Source organism: Betta splendens, chromosome 7, assembly GCF_900634795.4.
Source record: "Betta splendens chromosome 7, fBetSpl5.4, whole genome shotgun sequence".
Taxonomy (NCBI): Eukaryota; Metazoa; Chordata; class Actinopteri; order Anabantiformes; family Osphronemidae; genus Betta; species Betta splendens.
Window position 1 is genome coordinate 8,380,847 of NC_040887.2, and position 23,055 is coordinate 8,403,901.

Genomic DNA, 23,055 nt, shown 5'->3' on the forward strand with positions numbered 1-23,055 from the left:
GGCCGACGGGGGCACAGAGGTGGGGATAATTATGATATTAATACGGAGGGGGTCTGAGGGGAAACTTCATTTGTCCTGCTGCCTGCCATGAACACAGAGAGGGGTCAATAGCCTCTCCCGCTTTTCCTGCTTTAAAGAGGAGGAGAGAGAGATGAGATAATGAAATGACTAGTAAGGCAGGAGGGAATGCTGACGACCTTGTTTCTTCACAGCTATCACTTTCTCCCTCTTACCTTTCTCAGCTCAGGCCACTGTGCTCTACTCTCTGTCTCACATGAATACATTATTAATACCACCATTCACTGCAGTTACATTTTTCTTATTACATTAGTCCTTCAGAGTATAATGACTTTGGAACCACTTGAATTAGTGTTATGTTGGAAAATGAGTTGTCACCATTGTCCCTGTGATCATTCCAGCACTATTAGACAGTATTTCAGCAATTTTAATTTATGGAATAATTCAAAGGTTACTTAATTGGACAGGCAGAGTGATAACTCTGTGATTAAGGAGAACCCTGAGCAGTGGAGCCTGTGTGGCGCTGTCCGTGGTGCTGAAACATACTCTTCTCTAACCCTTTTCTCTCTTCTCCACAACATCATTTTTTTTAAGCTTTTATTTACAGTGTTAATTTAGTGGCTTTCGTCTGCCTTTGTATTAATCTTCTAGAACAATCTCACCATAATCCAAAGATCAGTGCCGTCAGCGGACTACAGTATGTGCTGGACGCATTGCATGTAGTCATCATGCTTCACTCATTGGGACCAGTCAGACCAGAGGCTTCTGTCTCTCTCTCTCTCTGTCTAACTAATTGAATGGGAAAAGTTGAGTAGCTCCTTTGCTGTGGGGTTCCATCACAGGTAGGTGTGCTAGCTACAGTCACAGAGCAGACATGCCTGCAGGCTAAAGACAGGCAGATGGAATCTTTATATCTACCAGAGCCTTCTTTTCATTCGAATCAGTTTAGTTACCTCTGTGTTGAGCACTGGGAGACAGGTGCCGGATTCGGAGTGGCTCAGGTGATGTGTGATGACGGAGCAGAGCTGTCAGGTCCAGATTCACATCAGGTGCGTCCAGCCTATGCAAGGCTACATTATGAATATTTCACTGAGCTAAATCATGGATGAGCCTGGGCACCATTCTGTTGATTTCACTGAGAGGGTGGAGAGGCAGGGAAACCTGGCGAGGTTTTGACTGGCTGTCTACAACCTGAGGGCAAACGGAGGCAGTAGAAATATAATTGCCTTTAGCGATGCAGGCTGTTGTTTGTATCAAATGGAAATGCACCTCTACAGCCCGTGAGATCAGATTTTTAACACGTGAATTTGACTCCGGCGCCTGACATTGCCGCTCAACTCGACCCCCCCCCCTGTGCCGGACCGGCGGCGGAGCGAGTGGCGGGAGCCCGTGTGCGGCGCGAGCGGGCCTCCGTGCACGTGCACGCGAGCGCGCGCGTCGCTCTGCGCTGCGGCGGGAGACCGCGGCGCTCTCGGCAGCAAGCTGCTGCTGGCAGGCCCCCGCGCTCCGCCGTGAGGAGAACAGCTGCTTCGCGAGCGTGCCGGGGTATGAGCCGTGTCCCCTCGTCTCCTTCACTTCCTCCTCCTCCTCCTCCTCGTCGCGCGCAGACACAGCGCGTCTGACATCAACCATCTCAATCCTCACAACTCATAAACATTCAAATGTGTCTCGCTTTCCCTTTGTGCATGTCTGCACATAATATGGAGTTAGTTCTGAGTTTTGGCCCAAAACAGAAACACTGGGGCTGCTGACCTCTAAACACATTGAAGGTTACTCGGGTCCTTAATTAATGGCCCCTGCTGGAGCTTTTTTCTCCCCTCCTGATGACAGAGAGGGAAGTTGTGCTGGCCCCCAGGGGCACCGAGCGCCTCCTCTCCTCCAGGCAGACTGATCTGTTCCTCGGCGCCCGCGACCTTTTCTCTAGGCCCGTCGCCTGGCCCACCAGCACGGCCAATTATCACAAATCCCCCGCTGCATTTGTCTTGCCATTTTCGCTCCGCGGCCAAAGAGGCGTGCGTGGCCATAGACTCGCGCAGCCTCCTAACCAGCCTGAGCCCAGATGGAGAAACAGAGGCCCACAACAGGTATGTGGTGCTTAAATAATTCAGCGGTTCTGAAAGGTTAAGGCTCCGCCAGTAAGGCGCATTGACATTCATCCTGCTCCGGAGGCGTGCGCCCCATTTTCACAAGGAGCAGTCATCGACGTGTTTACATTTTTGTGCCTTCCACCGTTGTTACTGACACCGATACTTTACATGTTGCCCTCCGCTGCAAAGCCGGCGCGACCGGCCCAAAAGAGCACAGGGAGCCGTCTCGCTAACCAGACTGGAAAACAAATGTCGAGGCCTCACAGTCACATGAGAATTGCATCACACTATAATCTTGATTTGATATTACCTTCTGTGTTGTACATTACGAGCTTTTCCCTTCTGAAGCCCTTTGCTGCGCCTCCCTGTGCATAGCGGCACCCGCCTGTGTGTTTTAGAAGGCAGGGGAGATCAGCGGCTCCACGCTGGCTCCTGCTCTGTGCTGAGCCAGTGTGTCGAGCCACGGGTCCGCCCGTGTCAGTGTGCAGGCTCAGGCGTGATGGCAGAAGCATGCACACATCTCCCAGCTTCCCAGAGAACACTGGTCACAGCTAATGACCAGAACTGTCCGATTTGTCCTGCCCTGATTACTCCTCTGAGCCCCAATTAGCCGTGGATGAGGGCTGACATCTCGACATGATCACTTGGACGTGTCATAGAGGGGAATATGAGACGGGGAAGGAGAGGAGAGAGGTGAGAGAGGAGGCACTGATAGGCAGAAGAGGAGGAGGAGAGGGAGCGTGTACGAATGGCTTAGTAATACAGCACCAGAGTCATCCACTCGGCATTCATCTGGATATCGATCTCCATTCCCCTTTAACCAGGTACCACTCATCAACATACAAAACAACAGCTCTGATTGCAATTTCTATAATTGGCCATTTTTTCCCATTGTGAAAATGTGTCTGTGCGTCTGATTTCTCCGAGGATTAGACGACGGATTGTTTGCGGGAGGATTGAGAGAAAGCGTAAGGCCAGTGTTGTTGAATCAGTTTAGCGGTTGAGGAGAACAGGGAAGATCTCTGAGCCTCGAAGGTGTTTCATTATGGATAAAAGCGAAGCCATTCGCATCCCTGATTCTCAACAACGGCGGCGATATGCTCATTGCTTTCATTTGCGTCTCCCCTTGTTTCCTTTCTCCTCTGATCTGACCCCCCGCCCCCACCCGCCCGTCCTGTCTCTCCGTTTGCCACCGTGTCACCCCCAGGATTGCCGAGCTGCCCCCCCCCCCCGCCCCAGTTATGAGCGAACGTCTGTCTTTTTATTACGGCTCGTTCCCGTTCTCTCTCAGCAGGGGGCGGTGGAAAAGTAACTACGCTTTCGCGGGCAAACCCCCGTCTCCGTCCGCGCGCTCGTCTCAGAACTCACCCGCGCCAACCTGAGGAGACGCAGAGACGGGGGCTGCGGGATGCGGGAGGGGTCGAGAGGGGGGGGGGGGATTACAGATAGAAGATTAGAGGCACAGGATGATATCATTTGGTTGAGATGAGCAGCGGCAAACGAGCAGCGCAAATCACCTGACGTTAACAAGCTGCCTCATAAACTACTGCAGCCGAGTGTGCTGGAAGCCGGGCGTGGATGGGGCTGCGTTGTGCAGGGGAGGCATAATGCTGGTCTCCATGTTATTTACTGCCCCCTACAATTTATATAGGTTGTCTCCCATTGCCCCGGAGCCTAAAATTGGTCTTCTTTGGCCGTATCAGAGGACGTTTCCTTATGAATAGTGGCCTGATGGGGCCAAAGCCTCACGCGGTGAGCAAATGACAGACTCCCCACACAGAGCAGTCCTACAGGGGGTGTGAGTCCCCCAGTGACCCCGTGGGAGAACGTTGACAGGCTGTTCCTCACCTCCCCGTGGTGTTTACAATGTTTACCTGCTAATATCGAAATACCGCCCAAGCAGGAATAGGGAGTTATTAAATGATATTAAAATGTTGATTTTCAATGAAATGTGGTTTCACTTTTTTTTTTTTTCTTTTTTTTTTTCCTCTCGGCGCGTTGAACCCCCTAAATCGTTTAGGCGAACCCAGCAGGGACTGCAGTAATTCAGTTGGAATAAACCTGTGTGTAAACCTGCGTGTTTCACAATGCTCTCCGGGGGGAAGAGGCCCAAGAGAGAGTGAGAGGGAGGGAGACAGACAGACAGACAGACAGACAGACAGACAGACACACACACACACACACACACACACACACACACACACACACACACACATAGACAGACAGACAGACAGACAGACAGACAGACAGACAGACAGACAGGGGACAGCTTGTGCTCTTAGGACGGGTGGAGTTGGAGGGGGGTGGGGTTGTATATACGTTCCTATTTTAGCCAGGAGCCCAGCAGCAGGAGAATGACTTTCATTGGCTGGACTCTAAATATTGCATGACTTCCTGATGGCCGCGTGCCGTCTGAGGAGCTGCCCGGCCCGGTATTAACCTGTCCGGATAAATCAGCCGTTTGCCCGGCTCCGTTCCTCTCATCCGCAGCCGCTCCTTTCGCCTCCTCTCTCTCATTTCACCGCTTCTCCCCCTTCTCGGCCTCGCCCGTTCCCCCTGCACCGCGTGCGCCTCTGGACCGCGGGCCACTTTGTGTGTGTGTGTGTGTGTGTGTACGGTGTGTGTGTATTCGCTTCCCTGCCAAGGCCCCTAACGTCATATGCAGCCTGGCAGGTGACAAATAGTCTTTTAATTGCTTGCACCAGGAAAATCATTAGTCTCTTCCCTTTCCTTGGTGGGACCGGGCAGGACGTGTGTGCAATAATAATAGCCTCAGTCCTTCTTCCTGCTCCGCGCCCGCTATTTTTAGAGCAGGTATTTTAAGGACCCGTCTCTGGTGTATACATGCGGCGTTTGTATATATGTATATGTCAGGGTGTTAGTTTGTGTGTGTCTGTGGGCTAAGTGGTCCGGAGGTGCTTTTTCCTTGCTCGGGCGGGAGGGGAGTGTGTTTGTCAAGCCGTGTTCCCGCCTCATGAGAGTTCTTCCTCATTGCTGTTTCTGCTCCCCGGCTCCCGGGCGCAGGCTGTTTGTCTCTGTATTTATGTGTTTGTGTGTGTACCTCTGTGTCGGGCCGGCTCGGGCCCGGGCCGTGGTGCTGTAGTGCATTACTGTAGCAATCCAGCGACACAGCGGCCGCCCGGATGAAGCCGTCCAGTTTATGGAGCAACCTGCAAACTCCAGCTGCTTTTGGTGGGGATTGTGCTTAGTGGTGAGATATAGTATTGATTTTCTCTCCTCGGTGCCCTTGCCATCCCTGCGTAGATATGCACCAGTGCTCAGCCTCCATTCACCGGGAAGGGGGAGACAGGGGAGAGAGCAGAGGACAATGTTTATGTGACGATACTGACCCCATTCGTTCGCGTGGAAGAGGCGGGGAGCGCGCGGCAGCCAGACGGCAGAGGGGAATTGCGTTTGCTCAGGCTCAGATTGCGAGATGAACCATGAATTTGATTTCTGTGTTATACAAGCATTTGTTATTATATATCTGGGTGTCTGAGGGTGTTTGTGCGTCTGCATTCTCATATGGGTCTATTACATGTGTGGGTTTGGATTTATGAGTCTTCGAGGGTACGTGTGTGTGTGTGAGTGTGTGCATGTGCGTTAGCAGGCAATTTGAATCTGAGCGGTTGATGTCGGCGTTTTGGTTTTTCCTCGCCCTTGGTTTGAATCCCAGTGGGGAGCCATGTTCCAACGCCGTTCAGAACCCACTCTCCCTCCACCCCCTGCCCTCCTTCCCGCCCTCTTTTCCTCTAACAACACAGTGAAAATCAGACACATGGTCAGTCGATATGTGCGACGTGTTGGTTTAACTGTAGTGGTTCGAGTATTGTAAGAGCCTCATTACGCATAAATCCTGGAACTTAAAAATGTTATCAAGTAATATAAAAGGAACCTTATTATACAATCTATTGATGTGTGACCTTTCTGTGAATTTAAGCCTGGTGCTTATGAAATGTTTAAGCTATGAAAACTGAGCTGAACCATCCAGACTGTCGGTGTTAATGATACCTTTAGGTGCGAAATACATCAGGGATCACAGCAGCCGTTATCACAGCGCTCTTGTCCTTGTCTGATACACACACACACGCACGCATGCAGCTTTCCCAGCCATTAACCTTTGCGCTAAAACTTCAGCAGAACGATATAATGCACTGCGATCATTATTAGCAGCGTTTATCTGATGCAGACTCCTTTCAACTTCTCCCGTCACATCCCGCCGGGTCATTTTCACCCCGCGCGCTGTAGGTGAGTTAACCTGATGTATAGTGGACTGGTCCAAACCTCTGACTCCAGATCAGACAGTGCATCAAACATGTTGTGGGAACCATCTGCTGCTGCAGCTTGTACCAATAAATAATCACAACGAATCATTAAAGATGAAGAGTTCATTTCCCAACGTTGTTTGGTGGCCCACATCAGAGATGAGGCAGACGTAGCGCGTGATCAAGCAAACAGCTGGGAGCCGCGCCTCTGCGTACGTACGTGTACAGTATGCGCGTATAATGAGGCCGCGGTATTCAGCCGAGCAGCTCCTGTCTCTTTCCAGATTCATCTCCCCAGCTTTGTTTGACTAAGTAGTGCCATGGTGTTGGTGTTGGAGAGGGCTGGAGTGGCAGCGGCGGCAGCAGTGCAGCGTCTGCGTGGGTTTCCTGAGCCAGTGGGGCTTGGCACGGAGAGGCAGCATATGTTCACGGCCGGCTTCTTTCCTCCTCCACCATCCCTCTCTCTCTCTCTCTCTCTCTCGCTCTCTCTCTCGTGCTCAGAAAGCCTCGTCCTCTCCTCCCCCTCCACTTTCTCTCCACTGCTTTGGTCTGCGAGCGTCCAGCTATCACCTGTGGAGGACGGCGTCGTATGGAGATCAAAGGGTCCCCCGAGGACAGTGCCTGTATCCCAACAAAGACGTGCGCGCACCCTCCCCTTTGTCGTTTTCTCATCTGTGCAGCAGGTAATATGTTATGTCGCGGCTCGAGGGGGCTCGCGGCTCCATTTTTGACGCCTTTCCAAGGGTTAGTCACCAGCACCTCGCCCTGGCTCCTTCCTGCACAAACACTGGCTCTTCTCCAGGCGCGTCACCGCCCGGAAGCGGGGCCGCGGTGCCGCCCGGCGAAGGGTTAACCCTGCCCCAGTTAGCCGCAACCAGCTGCTTCAGCCTCTCACACCTCCTCTCCCGCCGCCTGCTCTCCTCCCTGCCTCTTGGACCAGTAAATGAACGCTCATTTGCAAGTTAGATAAATCCTTTGAATGTATTATTGATGCAAACAAATTAGCCTGTGGGCCCCAGACAATACCTAATGGAGCCTCGGCTTATGGGTGAGGTGGTTTCCAGCGAGGGCACTGTCGGTGTTCCAGGATTGATGCCTGCTCTTCTGCCCCATAATTATTTCTCCCACAAATTATTCAGATGTTCTGATGCAGTTTGGGGTTTAAAGCAGTGCTACTTACCGCCGCCTGTATCATCCCAGGCCTCTCCCCATCTCCATCCTCATTTATTTGTTTATCATAGAAAAAAAATGACATGGCCAATTAGATAACTGGGATAGAGCCACTGAAAAACGGGGGATGTGTTATTATTCAAGTTTATGCTGCTGTTGCTTTTTCAAGGATATTCCCTTATCTTGTTGTACACACAAACATTCCCTCATTCACGTATTTACAGAGACTCAAGCCGACGCCTTACACCAATCTGCACAGGGACGCCGGCAGGATGCCCGCGACTAACGAGGGGAACGAAGCTCAGGGACGCGGGAACCTCGGTTTCCACCGCGAGCAGCGCGGCCGAAGCCGAGGTTTCAACGCTGAGCAGAGGATGAGAGAAGGCGGCGGCTACAGCGCTGTCCTCGGTGATTAGGACCTGGTATTGATCAGACGGGGGGTGGGGGGGGGTGGGGTGCAACAGGCCCCAGGGCTCCAGCCCCAAGTCTCCCGTGGCCTCTTCTCCTCAATCCAGCACCGTGCGACGGGGAGACACATCAAAGCGTCCCCGTCCATAGAAACGCGTGCCCACACGTTCCTCCGGCCTTTGAAAAATGTCGCATTTGACACAATTTCCCCTTTTGTTCCGCTGCTTGACATCGTAAATCAAAGCTGATGTATTATTGCCAGGGTTTTAATGAGAGCCCGGGCGTCGCGTTCTCCCGACAGCGTCTCACTTTCCTCGACGCGTCTTCGCGTCATGAGCGGCGGGCGCGATGCCCATCCCTCGCGTCCCGACACAGACCTATGCAGCGAGCGCTCGCAGCCGGAGCCATAAATTTTGAATCTCGCTCAGCAAATAGCCAGAATGTACCTGCTGGTTTTTTTTTGTTGTTGTTTTTTTTTTGATGGCATCATCGCGCGCACCCGGCCCTTCACATACATCACAGCACAGACGGTGTCAGGAGTCAACAGCTCCAAGTGTAAAGCTTTGGCAGCGATCAGACGAGCAGTCGCGCATCAATCAACTGCTCATGATAGTGTGTCCATATTCTCTGCCCGGCATTCATTGTGTGGAGAGGAAGCTCTCATTACTCTTTTCTCTCTCAGGGCCAGACCTGTGTTAATGCATTTTCTCTCTTCCTCCCCCTCCGGCTCCCGCTGCTGGCGTTTCAGCTGACTCCGGGCTTTGGCAATCTTATTTGCTGTTCGATCCAGATCAATCTCCATCTTATCTACAGCTCCTGAATCATAAACATTTCATAGGCTCAACCTTGACACTGACAGACAAGGGTTTGGCGTAAAAGGCCTTCGGAGACGCCTTGAAACCGGACCTGAGACTCCTCCTGTCGAACTCGGGCCGCACTCTGCAAACGCCCGGCGCCGATGCGGCCTCGCGCTCCCCATTTCGCCGGCATACGCGTGTGCAATGTATTATTCATGGGACGGAACATTCATCTCAGTGAGACACCTTCAACAATTTGGAGACGTGGCGCGCTTAACGGCTTAATGTAGTTGCTGCAATTTGGCTCTCCTCCGGCTGATTAACACTGGCACTCCAGCCCTCACTGTGCTTCGCCTCACAAAGGATTAAGTGTTATAAGAAACATGGCTTCCCGCGGAGATGATGAATATTTCCTCAAATTTACCTGACGCTTTCCCATTTTGAACGAATGCCCGCTCGCGCGCGGCGTCTCTCGGTGTTTCGGGAGCTGCTGGAGTTGGGCTCCGAAGAGGTGAAGTCTAAATGTTGAAGCGTGACCTTGGAATTCTGCCCCATTGGTTCCGAAAGATCCCATTTCTGCGTCTTATGTCTCTTCTTGCGTTTTCGTGAAACAGGCAGGTCAAACCTTTACTGTGTGTGTCTGTGTGTGTGTGTGTGTGTGTGTGTGTGTGTGTGTGTGTGTGTGTGTGTGTGTGTGTGTGTGTGTGTGTGTGTGTGCGAGCGCTGCCAACAGTGGAGCAGTCAGCAAAGTGCCACCTCAGCACCTGCGCTTTAATGATTAATACCATATTGATGGTCTCAATTAATTTCCTATTACACCGGCAGAAGGCTGCGGTCGCTCTGTCTCTGTCACAGCCCCGTGCCTGTTTGGGGGAGTCGTTCTGTGGCAGCTGCTGGATGGAGATAGTCTGCTCCTCGCCGCCTCACGCGCAACCACTTTTTCAGAGCGATGTACCAAACATGCACGCACACAATTGCACATTATACTATCTTACGCCAACACACACGCGCGCACTATTACACGCCGCTTGGTTCCCTGCGTTTCACACGCTCGCACGCAGATAAACAAATCAAATGCAACTCTGTCTTTTTATTGAATCATTTTTTTTTCCCTTTTTAAGGGGGACTTGCTGTGTTTTAGCTCGCAATGTTCAGAAATGATCAGAAAAGCCTCTCCGGAGCCCCAGAGAGTCAGCGGCGCCTCTGCGCTCAGGGCTCTGCAGCAATTTCATAAACCGCCAGTCTCACCTGATCGTGTGACTTTCCGTGGAGCGCGGCCCCCTGTGTTTTGCATTTTAGGGCGCTTTTTCTCAAAGCCCGTGCTTTTAGTTCTTGCATAATCCCGTCTCCCGCGGCGCTTCTACTTATTTGTAACGATGTGTAAGGCACTGGTTCATTCCCGCGATGATCGCTCTCTGAGCTGTGATGCAGCGGCGCGTTCCCGTGACCTTAACTGTCTGAGGAGCCGCTCAGCTCGCAGTCAGTGGAGGCTGCAGAGACGTGTGTTTGTCTATCAGATTGGCAGACTTATGATGGCACCCATTCCCTTTCCCTCCTCATTACCTTTTAATATTCCATTCTTGTCTCCTTATCCCTGACCGTCCCGTACTTCACCCCATAAACCTCTCTAATATCCACTTTTTAATCTCAACCTAATTTTTTTCATTTCGTCTCACACGCACAACTCCGCACGCTCACGCACATCTTTATTTTTTTTTCTGTGTGGACTCAACAGACACCATTTGTTGCTAGGAAACCGTTTTGAGCATTTTTTTTTCCCAGGGGCAGACATTTGATTACCCATTTGTAGTGTGTGTGTGTGTGTGTGTGTGTGTGTGTGTGTGTGTGTGTGTGTGTGTGTGTGTGTGTGTGTGTGTGTGTGTGTGTGTGTGTGCGCGTCTCCGGAGAGAGGTTGTGCCAAGCCGAGCTCTGGGGCTGCTCCAGTATCCAGCCCAGTAATAATAATGAGCCCCTCGCCGTGTTCGACGGAGCATACAGGCTCCCCAGTCCTGTGGCTGTCGCTGTTGTCACTCCATGTGTGTGTGTGCACATATTTAAATAGATGTGCTCTCACGGTCTGTGCTAGACTGGATCTGTTTTCTCTTACTACCTCAGTGGTCGCTCTTGTTTTTATCTATTGTCGTTCAGTGGGCCGTCGCCGAGGAGGGAGGCCGGATTGAAGCCTTTTGCTGCTGGACACACATCAGTCCTCGCCGCGACTCCCTGTTTAGAAATGCACCGGCGCATTCTTTCCCCTGGCTGCTCCTGTGAAGTCCTGATTCGCTCACAGACATGGGTGGAGGCACATAAATAGCACGCCTTGTCAACTGGCACGGGCAGAAAGACGACACACGAACAAATCAGGCTGCATTGAACTGAAGGAGAGAGAGAGAGAGAGAGAGAGAGAGAGAGAGAGAGAGAGAGCATTAGCTGTGTTTTTTCCTCCTCCAAATGAATTGAACTGGCCTCTAGGAGGAAACGATGAAAAGGGCGAACAAGTGGAAAGGATTCCAGAAGCCGGAGGTTGAGAGGTCACCGTCGGGCGGAGCCTCCGCGGCTGCGTGTGGGACCTCGACAACTTCCTCTCCCTCCTTTTGCTCCAGTTGGGCCTCTCCGCCGGGCGCTCGGCACCGATGCAGAGGCCCGCGTGCTCCGTCGGGGCCTGAGCAGCAACGAGCGGGCTGTGAACTAGGAGCTGAGCTGCGGCGGCTAAAGAGGCTCCGGCGCCTCGCCGCCCAGCTCGCCGCCTGACTCGCCGCCTGTCCGCTTGGCACCCGCCCCTCCGTTCTCCACATTCGCTCGCCGGCCTTTTGCACTTTTACGGCGCCGCATGCCGGCGCTTGGCGCCGCAACAGAAAACACTCCAGCTCCTCCTGCGGAGCGCTGCACTAATAAAGTATGTGAGGGAGGAGCCTCTCGCTCGCTCGCCGGCGTGCGGCGCTCGCACGCCCGCACGGCCACGCGCTCGGATTTGCATTCCCCCACCCAGAGTGGAGCAGTTGTGCCCCTCTAAGCTGAGTTATTTAAAGCCCCACTCTCGACTCCATCGGAGTGATTATGTGCTGCTGAATTAAACATCACAGGCCTCAGCCCCTGGCTTCCTCTGAAACACGCTCAAACATGCTGGCCTCTTCCTGTTCCTCAAAAGTCCCAAGTTCTGCCTTTCATTCCTCCCAGCCTTTACACCGGGCACTGGAGGTACTGGAGGTGGAATATGAACCTTCCCTAAACTGGGACCTCTTTCTATTCTCCCTGCTATTGCTGCAACAGTCCTCGGACGGAGGCGGTGGAGCGGGCGGCTTAAAAACCCACTCCGTCCCCCTGGATTAGACTGCGCCCTGCGCATCCATGTGACTTGGCGGGTGCGGTGAATGGCGGAAGCGTAGCAGGTAAGCTAGCAGCAATTAGCGGGCCCGTATTCCGAAGGAGGTGTCGTGGAGGCCCCAGCGGGAGGAGGGGCCCGGGTTCAAACAGGGGGCTGCTCCCCGCCGCAGACAGGCGCTCGGGGCTGTGCTAGCGTGTGCGCTCGCGTTCCTCTGCCGCACAAGTGTGTCTATACCACCCCCCCCCCCTCCCCACGCACCCCCAACGCGCCCGTCGGCGGCGAGCAATAAAGGTTCCAAACAAAAAAAACAAAAAACAAAAAGAAGGAGCCTCGTGCCTCGTGGAGGTAAACTTGCAGCAGCGCAGAGGCAGTTGACCTTGAAATGAGCGGCGGTGTTTGGGGACAGGCGGGGGGTGTATGTGTGTGTATGTGTGTGTGGGGGGGGGGGGGCGGTGTTTAAGAGTGCAACCTCGGTGCCAGAGGCCAGGAGGCTGCCTAATGACTGGCACGCTATGCCATCCATCACCGCGCCGCTGCCGGGGCAACTGCCCCCGCATCGCTGGGGGGGGGGGGCGTCCCCTTAATCACCCCCGATGCCCGCTCGGCGCTGCGCGACACGTGACGCGGGGCTCAGACGCCATGGATGCATGTGACGATTTACACCGCGAGTCCCGATGCCCGCCGCACGCGCGCACACGCAGGCGCAGGGACGATGCAGTCCCACAAGCAGATGCACTCACAGCTCATTGCACTGATTCGGGATGCGAACTGATACACAAACCAACATAGCGAAATCTGCCTCCAGACACTCATTCACATGCTATTTATAATTTAATGTAGGCAGACGCAAATATATGAAGCCAGGGATAGATCCACAGACGCAGCAGCGCCGGCACCTCCCCTCTGTATTTACGCCTTGATGCTGAATGTTTGTGACAAAACAATTGCCTCTCCCTGCTTTCGTGATATTTCCTATTGAAATGGATATCCCCGTAGCCTGCTAGTTCAATCCTCCCATCACGAGCAGTCTCTCCTCTCCCTCCTTCGCCTCCATGTTTCCTCCCTGGGCTTTTTCCCACCCGAACCCGAGCTCCTTCCTGCCGTACGGCAGACTTTAAAGCACCCCGTTCCTCGGCGCGGGTCGTTTTATCTGAGAAAAGCGAGGTTTCCTCCCTCAGGCGTCACCCACGCAATTAAGACAACACGCTGGTGTTTCCAAGGAGTGGGACGTCCACGTGGACGTAATGAGGCTGCGTCTCTTGACCGCTCAAGACGTGTCTGACTGTTCGCTGAATCCCCGCCGCATGCTTCACATTCAGCCCAAAGTAGAAGGTCATTGTATCTGTCTCCGCCGACATCTAGCTCCGTCTGTGTCTTCAGCTCCATTAGCGGAGCTCTCTCTCTCTCTCTCCCTCGCTCGCCCACTCGCTCCTCTCTCCCTCTTTGTCTCCGGGAGCAGAGCGGGGTGTGCAACTTCAGGACGAGGCAGCCAGTCGTCGGGAGATCGTGGTGTGTGGGCGCCGGAGGAACCTGTTGCCTGGCTACGACGGCACCTTTATCCTCCGGTTGCGATGGCGACGCGCGGCGTGGCGCGGACGCACGCGTGCGTCTATCGCCGCACGATGGAGGTGCAGGAAGGCGCTCCACCACCCACTCAGCAGGCCTTTCCGCCCCCGTGGCCCACTCCCCAAGACTCCTCTAGTAATTAGCTCAGCATCCATCCATCTGTTGTAGGGAGGCGCAGTAAACATTAACACAACCCCGCAACATCCAAGTGCTGGTGGAGACGCTCAACGCCCGGTGCATACGTGAAGTCGACATGATTTAATGAACTTCGCACACGTGCTATTGTGGACGCGGCCCATGTGCTCCACTGTAATGTGCAGCGTGTACATTCATGCATCTGGAGCTGCTGCAACTGTATCCTGTGTGAGCTGGAAAGTTGCCCCGAGACTCGCATGGGAAACCGGTGAAAAAGCAACCGAAAGACTACATTACGCAATTAATCAATAAGTTAATGAGATCTCATTTTCTCTGGAAAATAGTATCCAAGAAAAAAAAGTTCCCCCTCAGCCTTTTTCACCTACTGCTGGAGCCCCGACTCCAGATATTACACGGAGGAAAAAAGAAAGCAGCCAGCAGGAAATTAAATTAAATTACCATCCTGGTAGATTTATGTGACGCTTTACATTTTCATTGTGTTGTTTTCCTCTCATACTGGAGTTGGGCCGCGGCCGGGAGAGAACTGTTGAACACGTGAAATATGACTGGAGCACGATGCAGAGACGGAGCTGTGAGAGTGAAAGCTCCAGCCGCGGCCGCGCCTCTGGCCTCCTGCTCGGCGGCGGGTTCCTCGGCGTGGAACACGGTTCGAGCACGCATGTGTGGATGCGAACAGGAAACAGCTGAGAGTGTGGGCGTTGGAAGGGGCCGTTGTCGTTCTTGTCCGTAACGGTGACGGGCGGCGAGGGAATCCAGTGTCCACCTCCAGCTCCTGCAGGGAGGTCATCATTTCTCACACACACCTCGTTCCCGCGTCTCCTTCCGAAGACTGTGTGTGTGTGTGTGTGTGTGTGTGTGTGTGTGTGTGTGTGTGTGTGTGTGTGTGTGTGTGTGTGTGTGTGTGTGTGTGTGTGTTGGTGGGGGTGGGGGGGGGGGGTTCTCACAGATTAATGGCACTCACTGAGAAGGAGCCCAGACCTACAGTAGCAGCGCTTTGATTTATTTGCCACTTAGTGCTGATGACGCTTCAAACTGAAGGCACACACGTGTTGTCACGGCGTTTGTTTTTTTTTGTTTTTTTTCCCTCCCATCAAGGTCTTTGTCGGTTCGCCGGTCCCCGCGGGCACGCGCGCCGGTGGAAGCGTTCCCGCCCGGCGTCGTTCGCTGGAGGCCCCGCTCCTCTTTCACCGCCTCCAAACGGGAGCGTTCCTCGCGTCGCATCAGAGCCTCGTTTTTTTTTTTTTTTATTCTTCCCCTCACGGTTGCTACAGAAACAAGTTCAAGTTATTCACACCAGGAACCATTCCGCTAAATGCTACCTGCTATTCACACGCTGTCAATTTAGGGAATTTGCAGAGGTAAACCAGTGACAATTTGCAGGCGGCAAATCGTTGAGTTTTGACTTGGTAAATACCGGCGGAGTTAATTGAGGGCATCAACTCACCATGTGGGAGGACTTGACAGAATGCCATAAGTGTGTTACATGGGCACACATTGTAATTATCACACATATGCGCATAAATAAACACGCCCACAAGCGCACGCAGCCAAGCAGACGTACTTTGGGAGATACAGATAGTCGCGATCTGTAATGTTGGTGAGATTATTGCAGATTTGTGATCCTGGACGTTTTCCTCTTTGTTGTTACATCCAAGGAAGCGTGCTCCCGCCTGACACGTCTCGTCTCCCCCACTCTGTGTCCCCCCCACAGAACCCAGACATTGTGCTCGTCCACTATTTGAATGTTCCAGCCATCGAGGATTGTGGGAAACCATGTGGTCCGATCCTGTGCTCCATCAACACAGACAAGAAGGAATGGGCCAAGTGGACCAAGGAGGAGCTCATCGGCCAGCTCAAGCCCATGTGTGAGTAGCCACTTCCTGCTTTACCCATCTCAAACATAGACAGTTGCCGCAAAGAATAATTCGCGACTTTTTTACACGTCTCCATGCGCGTATTGATTAAAACAACGCGGCTGCGGTGTTTGTTTGAGGGGGAGTAGCTGGTACAATAAGTGCCCTCGGCACCTCGGCCAGAGAGCGCACGCTCCTCCCGGAGCCGTCTGCTGGTCACGGGACAAAGTTCAGCGCTTCCCCCGGACCTCTGGCACCAGTCGGGCCATTGCAGCTGGGCTCCAGCCCGTGAAGCCAGTCAAGAGGCTGAGGAGGGCAACGAGCTGCTTATTGATTCATGTTAATGCTTGGGAGCAAGCACATCTGACTCACCAGAACCCCCCCCCCACCCCCCCCCCCCCCCCCCCCCCCCCCCCCCTCCCCTACCCTCTCGATTGATTGATTCCGTTCGTTATCAGCTTCGTTAATGCTCTTGACGACGCACTATTCTTTGTCAGATGATAATAATAGCTGGATAGAGACCTTGTGGCCAATGGAAGCCTTTCCTGGAGCTGTGAACGCTGGCTTTAACTGCCACACTGTGAGTTTGGGTGTGTCCGGCTGATGTTCTATCGGCCAATTATCGGTGATGTGACCAGGTAAAGGAGAACGTGTCAGCAGCTCTACGGGCACACGGGCGTGCTGGCTGCATACTGACAAGGCTGCATGGGCAGTGACGACTGAGGTCTCGGCTGCATTGTTATCCTCCTCGTTGCACCGCCCGTTATCACTTCCAGAACATCTTTTAACATAAAGACTTACCTCAGGACAGACGCGGAGCAACAGCCTACTGTATTCATTACGTCTGTGGTTTAATGTAAAAACCAAGCGCCATTTGCAGTAATGCGGAAAGTCATTAACTTTGGGAGTTGTTGGGACAAAGAGGGTGAGTGTGAGATGCCTTCTAGCTGCCAGGCTACATGAGGGGGCTACATAAAAAGCAGAAAAATCCCCTCTCCCGCCTTCGGTCAACGCTCCCTGTCTTTCTTCCCCTCTCATCCCTCTCTCCTTCCCTTGGAACAGGCGCCATGTCAACACAAGCTCAGCGGCGGAGCAACATTGCCATCTAGTGGCCGCGTGAGGCAGCGGCACGCCGTGGCCCTGTTGTTTTATCAGCACATTATTTAAATGCAGATTCTCAAACACCCAACATGAAATATTAGTAGAAATAATTTTGGATGATTTTCCATCAGACGACCCTTAACTTCCTCACGCATGCACAAATCCATCAGATTCGCTAGTTGTAGCAGTGAGTGCAAAAAAGCTTGGTGTGTTTCCAACAGTGAGCTTGACTACGGGTCACATGTGACGTGTGTGGCCGCATTTTGTTTATTTTCTTCTTGCATGCTAATTACGGTTCTTATTTCACGTGCTCATTTGTGTCGGCGCGCGAACCCCTTAGTTTAATGTCACGCAGTTATTTTTCCACAACAGTGTCAACTTCTGCAAAAATAATTGCCCTCCTCCATCTTGCTTCTCCCTTTTGTTATTCTCTTCACGATGTTTCAGTGCACAAACCATTTGACACGTCTAATGATACAAAAAAAAAACAACAAAGGAAAAATGTGGATTTCATGGATCAGTTGAGCTTATTCCCAACGACATAAAACACACACACACACACACACACACACACACGTTTTTTTTTAGTCACCAAAACTTTCACATGCACAGCTGCTCACACACAGCAGTTCAGACATAAGCCCTGTGCAACACGGCCTTGTCTGACCTCGTCCTCCTTAATGCCCTGCAGTGTTTGATGAGGAAGAGACGAGGCGAAGGGGGGAAGAGAGTGGCATCAGTACTCAGTCACGCTACGGTTGCGTAGACAAGGCAGCCAGCTTGATTCACTCTCTTGGTCTAATGCTATAAACACGCGGCACTCTCCCAAGCTATGCCCTTAGTCCGCTGACAGATAGCGCATGACCGGCCTTAACAAACACTCATACAGACAGAGGGCCTGTCTCTGGGCTAGACAGACAGGACCGAGGCAGAACACACCCAGGCCGAGCAGACAGGACCGGCCATCTTGTAAAGTATCGTACTCCACTGTCCCATATATTGAGCAGCGGTGCAGAGGCACATGCCCCACACATCAGCCGTGTCTGTCATTAGAGCCATGTGATGCTGCTCATGGCAGCATGCAGTCATCAGGATGATGATGCGACTGGGTTGCTGCTTGGTGCCTCCTCTGTGGCTGCCATTGGGATTAGGCCTAGTGGCATCGCTCCTGTCATATCTGCTTTGGAACATAACCCTCAGTGAGATGAGCAGGCAAGCAGACATGGTGGTAACTATATGCCAACATCCCAGAACCTGGGGGGGGGTCTAGTTAAAAGGGGGGGCGGGATTGCTTGGACAGACAGGGATGCAGCTGCACGGTGGATGTGAGCGGCAGAACCGGACGTCCTGCGGCGTTTTCAATAAGCCGATGGCTCCATCATCTCTGCGTTAGCGGTGCTAGCACCATCACATTTGTAGTGTTTGCATTGCACACTGTCAGGGGGTAAATGGTGACTCACGCCACGCGGTCTAATGGGATCTCCAGATGGACAGAATTAATTGTGCAGCTATAGTGGCGGTTGTAAAACATCACATCTGGCGGCCATTTTTTTTTACCTACTCACCGCAGACAACATGGACTTTGATTATGTTGGAACTTGACGCATAGAGTCATCCAACATTCAGTTTGCTTAGTTTGATCATCGCCGCTCTGCTGACATCTGCTGGCGACCGGCTTGTTCTCTGCAAAGCATCTTTGAATCTTTCAAGATGCGCTTCATAGTCATGAAATTATGATTCAGCTAGTTTTAAGTAGCTGTGTCTTTTATCTGCGATACCTTCATGACGCTACACTGTTTTTATTTTGTCTTCTTTCAGTGAATTCTCACTTGTTTCATGCATCCTTGTTTGCATTTGTAAATGAAGGCAGCACTGTGTGTAGGGAACTTGAAATAAAGCTGACTCAAGATTATTTGATAGTCTCAACATGCTTTTGAAACATTGCCTGCAGCAGCCAGCTGTGTCCTGTCCCACCTTGCAGCCACTAAAACCGCTATCCGTCTCATCACAAGCAGTGGCTGGTTGTCAAGTGGAGCAATGAAACGTATTGGGAGCTGCTAGCGAGGTGTGACTGTGGCAAAGAATGGAGCTTAAGAGGAGACCCGGCAGATTGTGCTCCTTCCCAGACACTCTCCCTGTCAGAACAGAGTCACGGGGGTCGGGTGCGAGTGGAAGGTGGAAGGATTAAGCTTGCTGTCACCTTGGTCGCTGCTCACAGAGGGGAGGCGGCAGACACTGACACATGACAAAAAAGCGACGTGAGACGGAAGCGTCGACAGACTGAAGCAACTAGAAAAAGAATCCGTGAGGAAAGTAAAAAAAAAATGAAAAACACAGGGAGACCCGATTCGAGCGCGGGTCAGACCATGCATCGCTTTCCTGGGAAGCGGACAGTGGGTGGGGCGGGGGGCTGGCGTGGCTGGTGGTCTGTTGGGCTGGCTGACATCTCTGTCTCCTCCTCTCTCCCGGCAGTTCATGGCATCAAGTGGACTTGCAGCAACGGGAACAGCAGCTCTGGCTTCTCAGTGGAGCAGCTAGTGCAGCAGATTCTGGACAGCCACCAAACTAAGCCACCTCCCCGGACTCACAACTGTCTCTGCACGGGCACCCTGGGTAAGGGCAGGCGGGTGCGAGGAGGCTGTGCGCGACAACAGAGTAGCAAAGACGGCTTTGTGGTCCACGTGTGTCGATCAGACAAGGCGCCGGAGAGCTCGCACTCGTTTCATGGTTTACTGATGCTCTAACCGTGTCTGACATAAGCCAGTCAGACTCGCACAGTACATAATGTCCCCAGGCTGTAACGCAGGAAATGTGAGGTAGTGGTTTACTTATTTCTGAAACCAGTTACTCTGGATATTCCCTAGTTTCATATTTATGTCTGATGACATAATAACTTTCATCCAAATCTTCCCATTCACTCCCTGTGTAATAAAAAGCAGCTAGTTTTATTACTCTTCTCACTAATAGTAATGAAATGACAAGCACAGACACAAAGATCATCCATCTTTGTCTCAGGTCTTTGGACTTTAGTTTCTGTGCACACAGGAACTACGTGTACTAATGTTTTAGTCCTTGTTTTTGTCATCCAGGCGCAGGAAGCAGCGTGCACCACAAATGCAACAGCGCCAAGCACCGCATCATCTCCCCGAAGGTGGACCCCCGCGCCGGCGGCTACGGCAGCGCGCACTCTGAGGTGCAGAACAACGACGTGTCGGAGGGGAAGACCGAGCACAACGCCCACGGCGGAGGCAAAGGGGGAGGAGGCGGGGGAGGGAGGGAGAAACGCAACGGCAAGGTCCACAAGCCGGTGCTGCTGCACCAGAACAGCACGGAGGTGTCCTCCACCAACCAGGTGGAGGTCCCGGACACCACGCAGAACTCCCCCGTCTCCATCAGCAGCGGCCTCAACAGCGACCCGGACATGGCCGACAGCCCCGCGGTCGCGGGCATGGGCCACGTGGCCTCCGTCATGTCCGGCCTGTCCCAGAGCGTCTTCATGTCGGAGGTCGCCGGGGACCCCGTCTACAGCATGTCTCCCACCGGCGCCCCCAACGCTCACCTGATGGGCGCCGACGCCGCGTCGCAGGGCTTGGTGCTGTCCGTGGGCCCGGACCGCCACAAGTTCGCCTTCCCCGGCGGGGGGGTGGGGGAGCCCGGCTCCAACGCCGCGGGGGACGCGGGGCTGTCCATGCTGACGGCGGCCGGCGTGTCCGAGGAGCTGGTGCTGTCCAGCAGCCTGGTTGGCGGGAGCCTCAAGATCCCCGAGGCCACCATGAACTTTGACCCCGACTGCTTCCTGAACAACCCCAAACAGGGCCAGACGTACGGCGGCAGCGCGCTGAAGACGGAGGGCGGCTCCTCCTCGGCCTCGTCCTCCTCCGGCAGCGGCGGCGCCAACGGGAGCCTGCAGCGCTCCCCCGCCATGGCGGACAACGGCTACGCCTTCAACTCGGCTCTGGTGAAGAACATCAAGACGGAGGACACGTCCTTCGAGCAGCAGCTGGCCAAGGAGGGCGGCTACCAGGTGGGGGCGGCGGCGAGCTGCGGCGGCGGGGCGCCGGTGCCGCCGGGCCCCGCCCCCGGCCCCGGCGGCCTGACGCTGGCTGCGGCGGGCTCCCTGCTCCCGTCGGGCGGGGGCCTGAGTCCCAGCACCACCCTGGAGCAGATGGACTTCAGCGCCATCGACGCCAAGCAGGACTACGCTTCCAGCGCTGCGGCGGTGGGTTACGGCCAAGCCATGTCCAGTCCCCACATGCAGCACCAGAGCCGCTCGCCCAGCTTCTTCCTCCAGGACGCCTCTCAGGGCGGCCAGAATCAGGGCCGACCCGGCATGGGCCAGAAAACACACATGATGGAGCACAACTCCCATGACGCCGGAGCTTATATGGGCTTGCAGGTGGTGAAGACGGACTCTCCTGGCAGCAATGGCCACCTGCACCACCATCACCAGGCCCACCAGACGCAGCACAGGGCCAACTGTAACGGAGGCTCACCCGCGGAGGGCTCCGGCCCGGCTGCCTCCCTCCAGCTTCTCCAGTACCAGGGCACCTTCCCAGGTCTGGGCACCGAGCACGAGGAAGCGGTGGGTCTGGAGCAGCCCGGCAGCGTGAGCTCAGGCGCCGCCGGACCCACTGAGAACGGAGCGGAGAACCTCCTCAAGCCGGGAGACCACATCCAGAGCTGCGGGACAGGAAACGGAGAGGGGGAGCACTACCTGCAGCAGGCCTCGGACGGCGGCGGGGGCGGGGGTCCGGGGGGGGAGGGGGTGGCGCTCCACAACGGCGGCAACGGCGGCGACGGCGCCAGCCGCGCTCAGCAGCAGCAGCAGCAGCAGCAGCTGCAGCCTCTCCTCCAGGGCACAGGGATGATCCAGGGTCTGTACAATGCAGTCGCAACCCACCAAGTCCTGGGGGGGGCGTCCAGCAACGGCGGAACCGGAGGGACGGGCATGGAGATTAGCCTGGATCACTTCGACATCTCCTTTGGAAACCAGTTTTCGGACCTCATCAATGACTTCATCTCGGTGGATGGCAGCGGCGCCGCCATGTCAGCCGGAGCTGCCCTTTACGCCCACCAGCTGGTCACGGCCCACGGCTCCGATAACCAGAACCCAGCCGGCGGGCCCACGCAACAAGGTCAGGAGGACGGGGGGCCCAGGGGCTCCGGCTACAGCCCCTCGGAGCTCTGTCTGCAGCCCTGCTGCAGCCCTCAGTCTCTGAGTGGAGGCGCGGGAGCGGGGGCCAACGCGGGCGAGGCCGGCTCCCTGTCCTACATGAATGTGGCAGAGGTGGTTTCTGCGGCCGTAGCGCAGGGGGCCCTGGGGATGCTGCAGGCCACAGGACGGCTCTTCATGGTCACTGACTACTCCCCTGAGTGGTCCTACCCAGAGGTCAGTGACCTGTGCTTTACAGTATCAGTGGCTTTAGTTGACTATTAACATTAATCAATGGTATACACTTGTTTATTCATATTTGAATGGATAAATTCAAATTAATTGAATTGATAATCCAATTGTTTGCATAAACTTGTCTCTTACACTTCAAATGGAAAAACAGTAAACATAATTTTTCTTTGTTTTCATTATATTCAGAAGCTTTCACTGTTCGAACAAACCTTTAATATATCAGTTGGTCAACGTGTCATTAGTTAGACGTCTCCTATTTACTGACATATTTAAAGCTTCTAACATTTAATGTGTAGAATGTGTTTGATGTCCAACTAAAAATAGCAGTGGACATTTTTTGCATTAATACATTAGGTTTACACGGCTGAATCTTCCTAATAGGTTCCAACCACACTAAAAGAGTAAACACAAGATATGTCTGATCACATGATGCTGTGACTAAAATATGAATGTAACATAACATTTTTTCACTACAAAAACTATTTTACTGCCTAATTATTACATGCTAAACAATACTGTCACATCATCTTAATGTCTGGTTAACTTTTGGTGAAAATAGGCATGTTGGCCACCAGGTGGCAGCAGAGATTCGGCTAAGAGCTCTTTGTTTAATTGCCCGGTGTCATTCCTGCGTTTGCACACTAGATGGCAGTGCAACAACACAAACGGCACTCAGGCGTCCTCATCTAACAGGTGTGCGCTGGCGAGCGTCGTCTTCACCTTTGCTCTGCTCCGCAGGGTGGGGTCAAGGTGCTGATCACCGGACCCTGGCAGGAGGCCAGCTCCAACTACAGCTGCCTGTTCGACCAGATCTCCGTTCCGGCGTCGCTCATCCAGCCCGGGGTGCTGCGCTGCTACTGCCCAGGTGAGAGGCGGCCGGGCGTTCCACAATCACAGCTTTCCTG

At 53.7% G+C, this 23,055-nt stretch overlaps 2 protein-coding genes across 12 annotated transcripts in view; one reads left to right on the plus strand and one right to left on the minus strand.

Annotated features, from left to right (window-relative positions):
• The window catches only part of camta1a (calmodulin binding transcription activator 1a), a 232,346-nt gene that overhangs the window by 188,492 nt on the left and 20,799 nt on the right, over positions 1 to 23,055 (plus strand). For 9 of the 11 annotated variants that reach the window (XR_008695062.1, XM_055510029.1, XM_055510028.1 and 6 more), the window contains 4 exons: positions 15,504 to 15,657; positions 19,219 to 19,359; positions 19,836 to 22,135; positions 22,889 to 23,015. Coding sequence is in view for 10 of the 11 variants with exons in the window: in XM_055510029.1 (XP_055366004.1) it covers positions 15,504 to 15,657; positions 19,219 to 19,359; positions 19,836 to 22,135; positions 22,889 to 23,015 (2,722 nt within the window). In the remaining variant the exon portion in view is untranslated. The remainder of the gene's footprint in view (positions 1 to 15,503; positions 15,658 to 19,218; positions 19,360 to 19,835; positions 22,136 to 22,888; positions 23,016 to 23,055) is intronic. The other 2 variants (XM_055510026.1, XM_055510027.1) reach the window with 2 other exon arrangements.
• Positions 1 to 23,055, minus strand: part of LOC114858601 (matrix remodeling-associated protein 8-like) — a 97,129-nt gene that overhangs the window by 4,680 nt on the left and 69,394 nt on the right. The gene's annotated exons all lie outside the window — the stretch shown is intronic.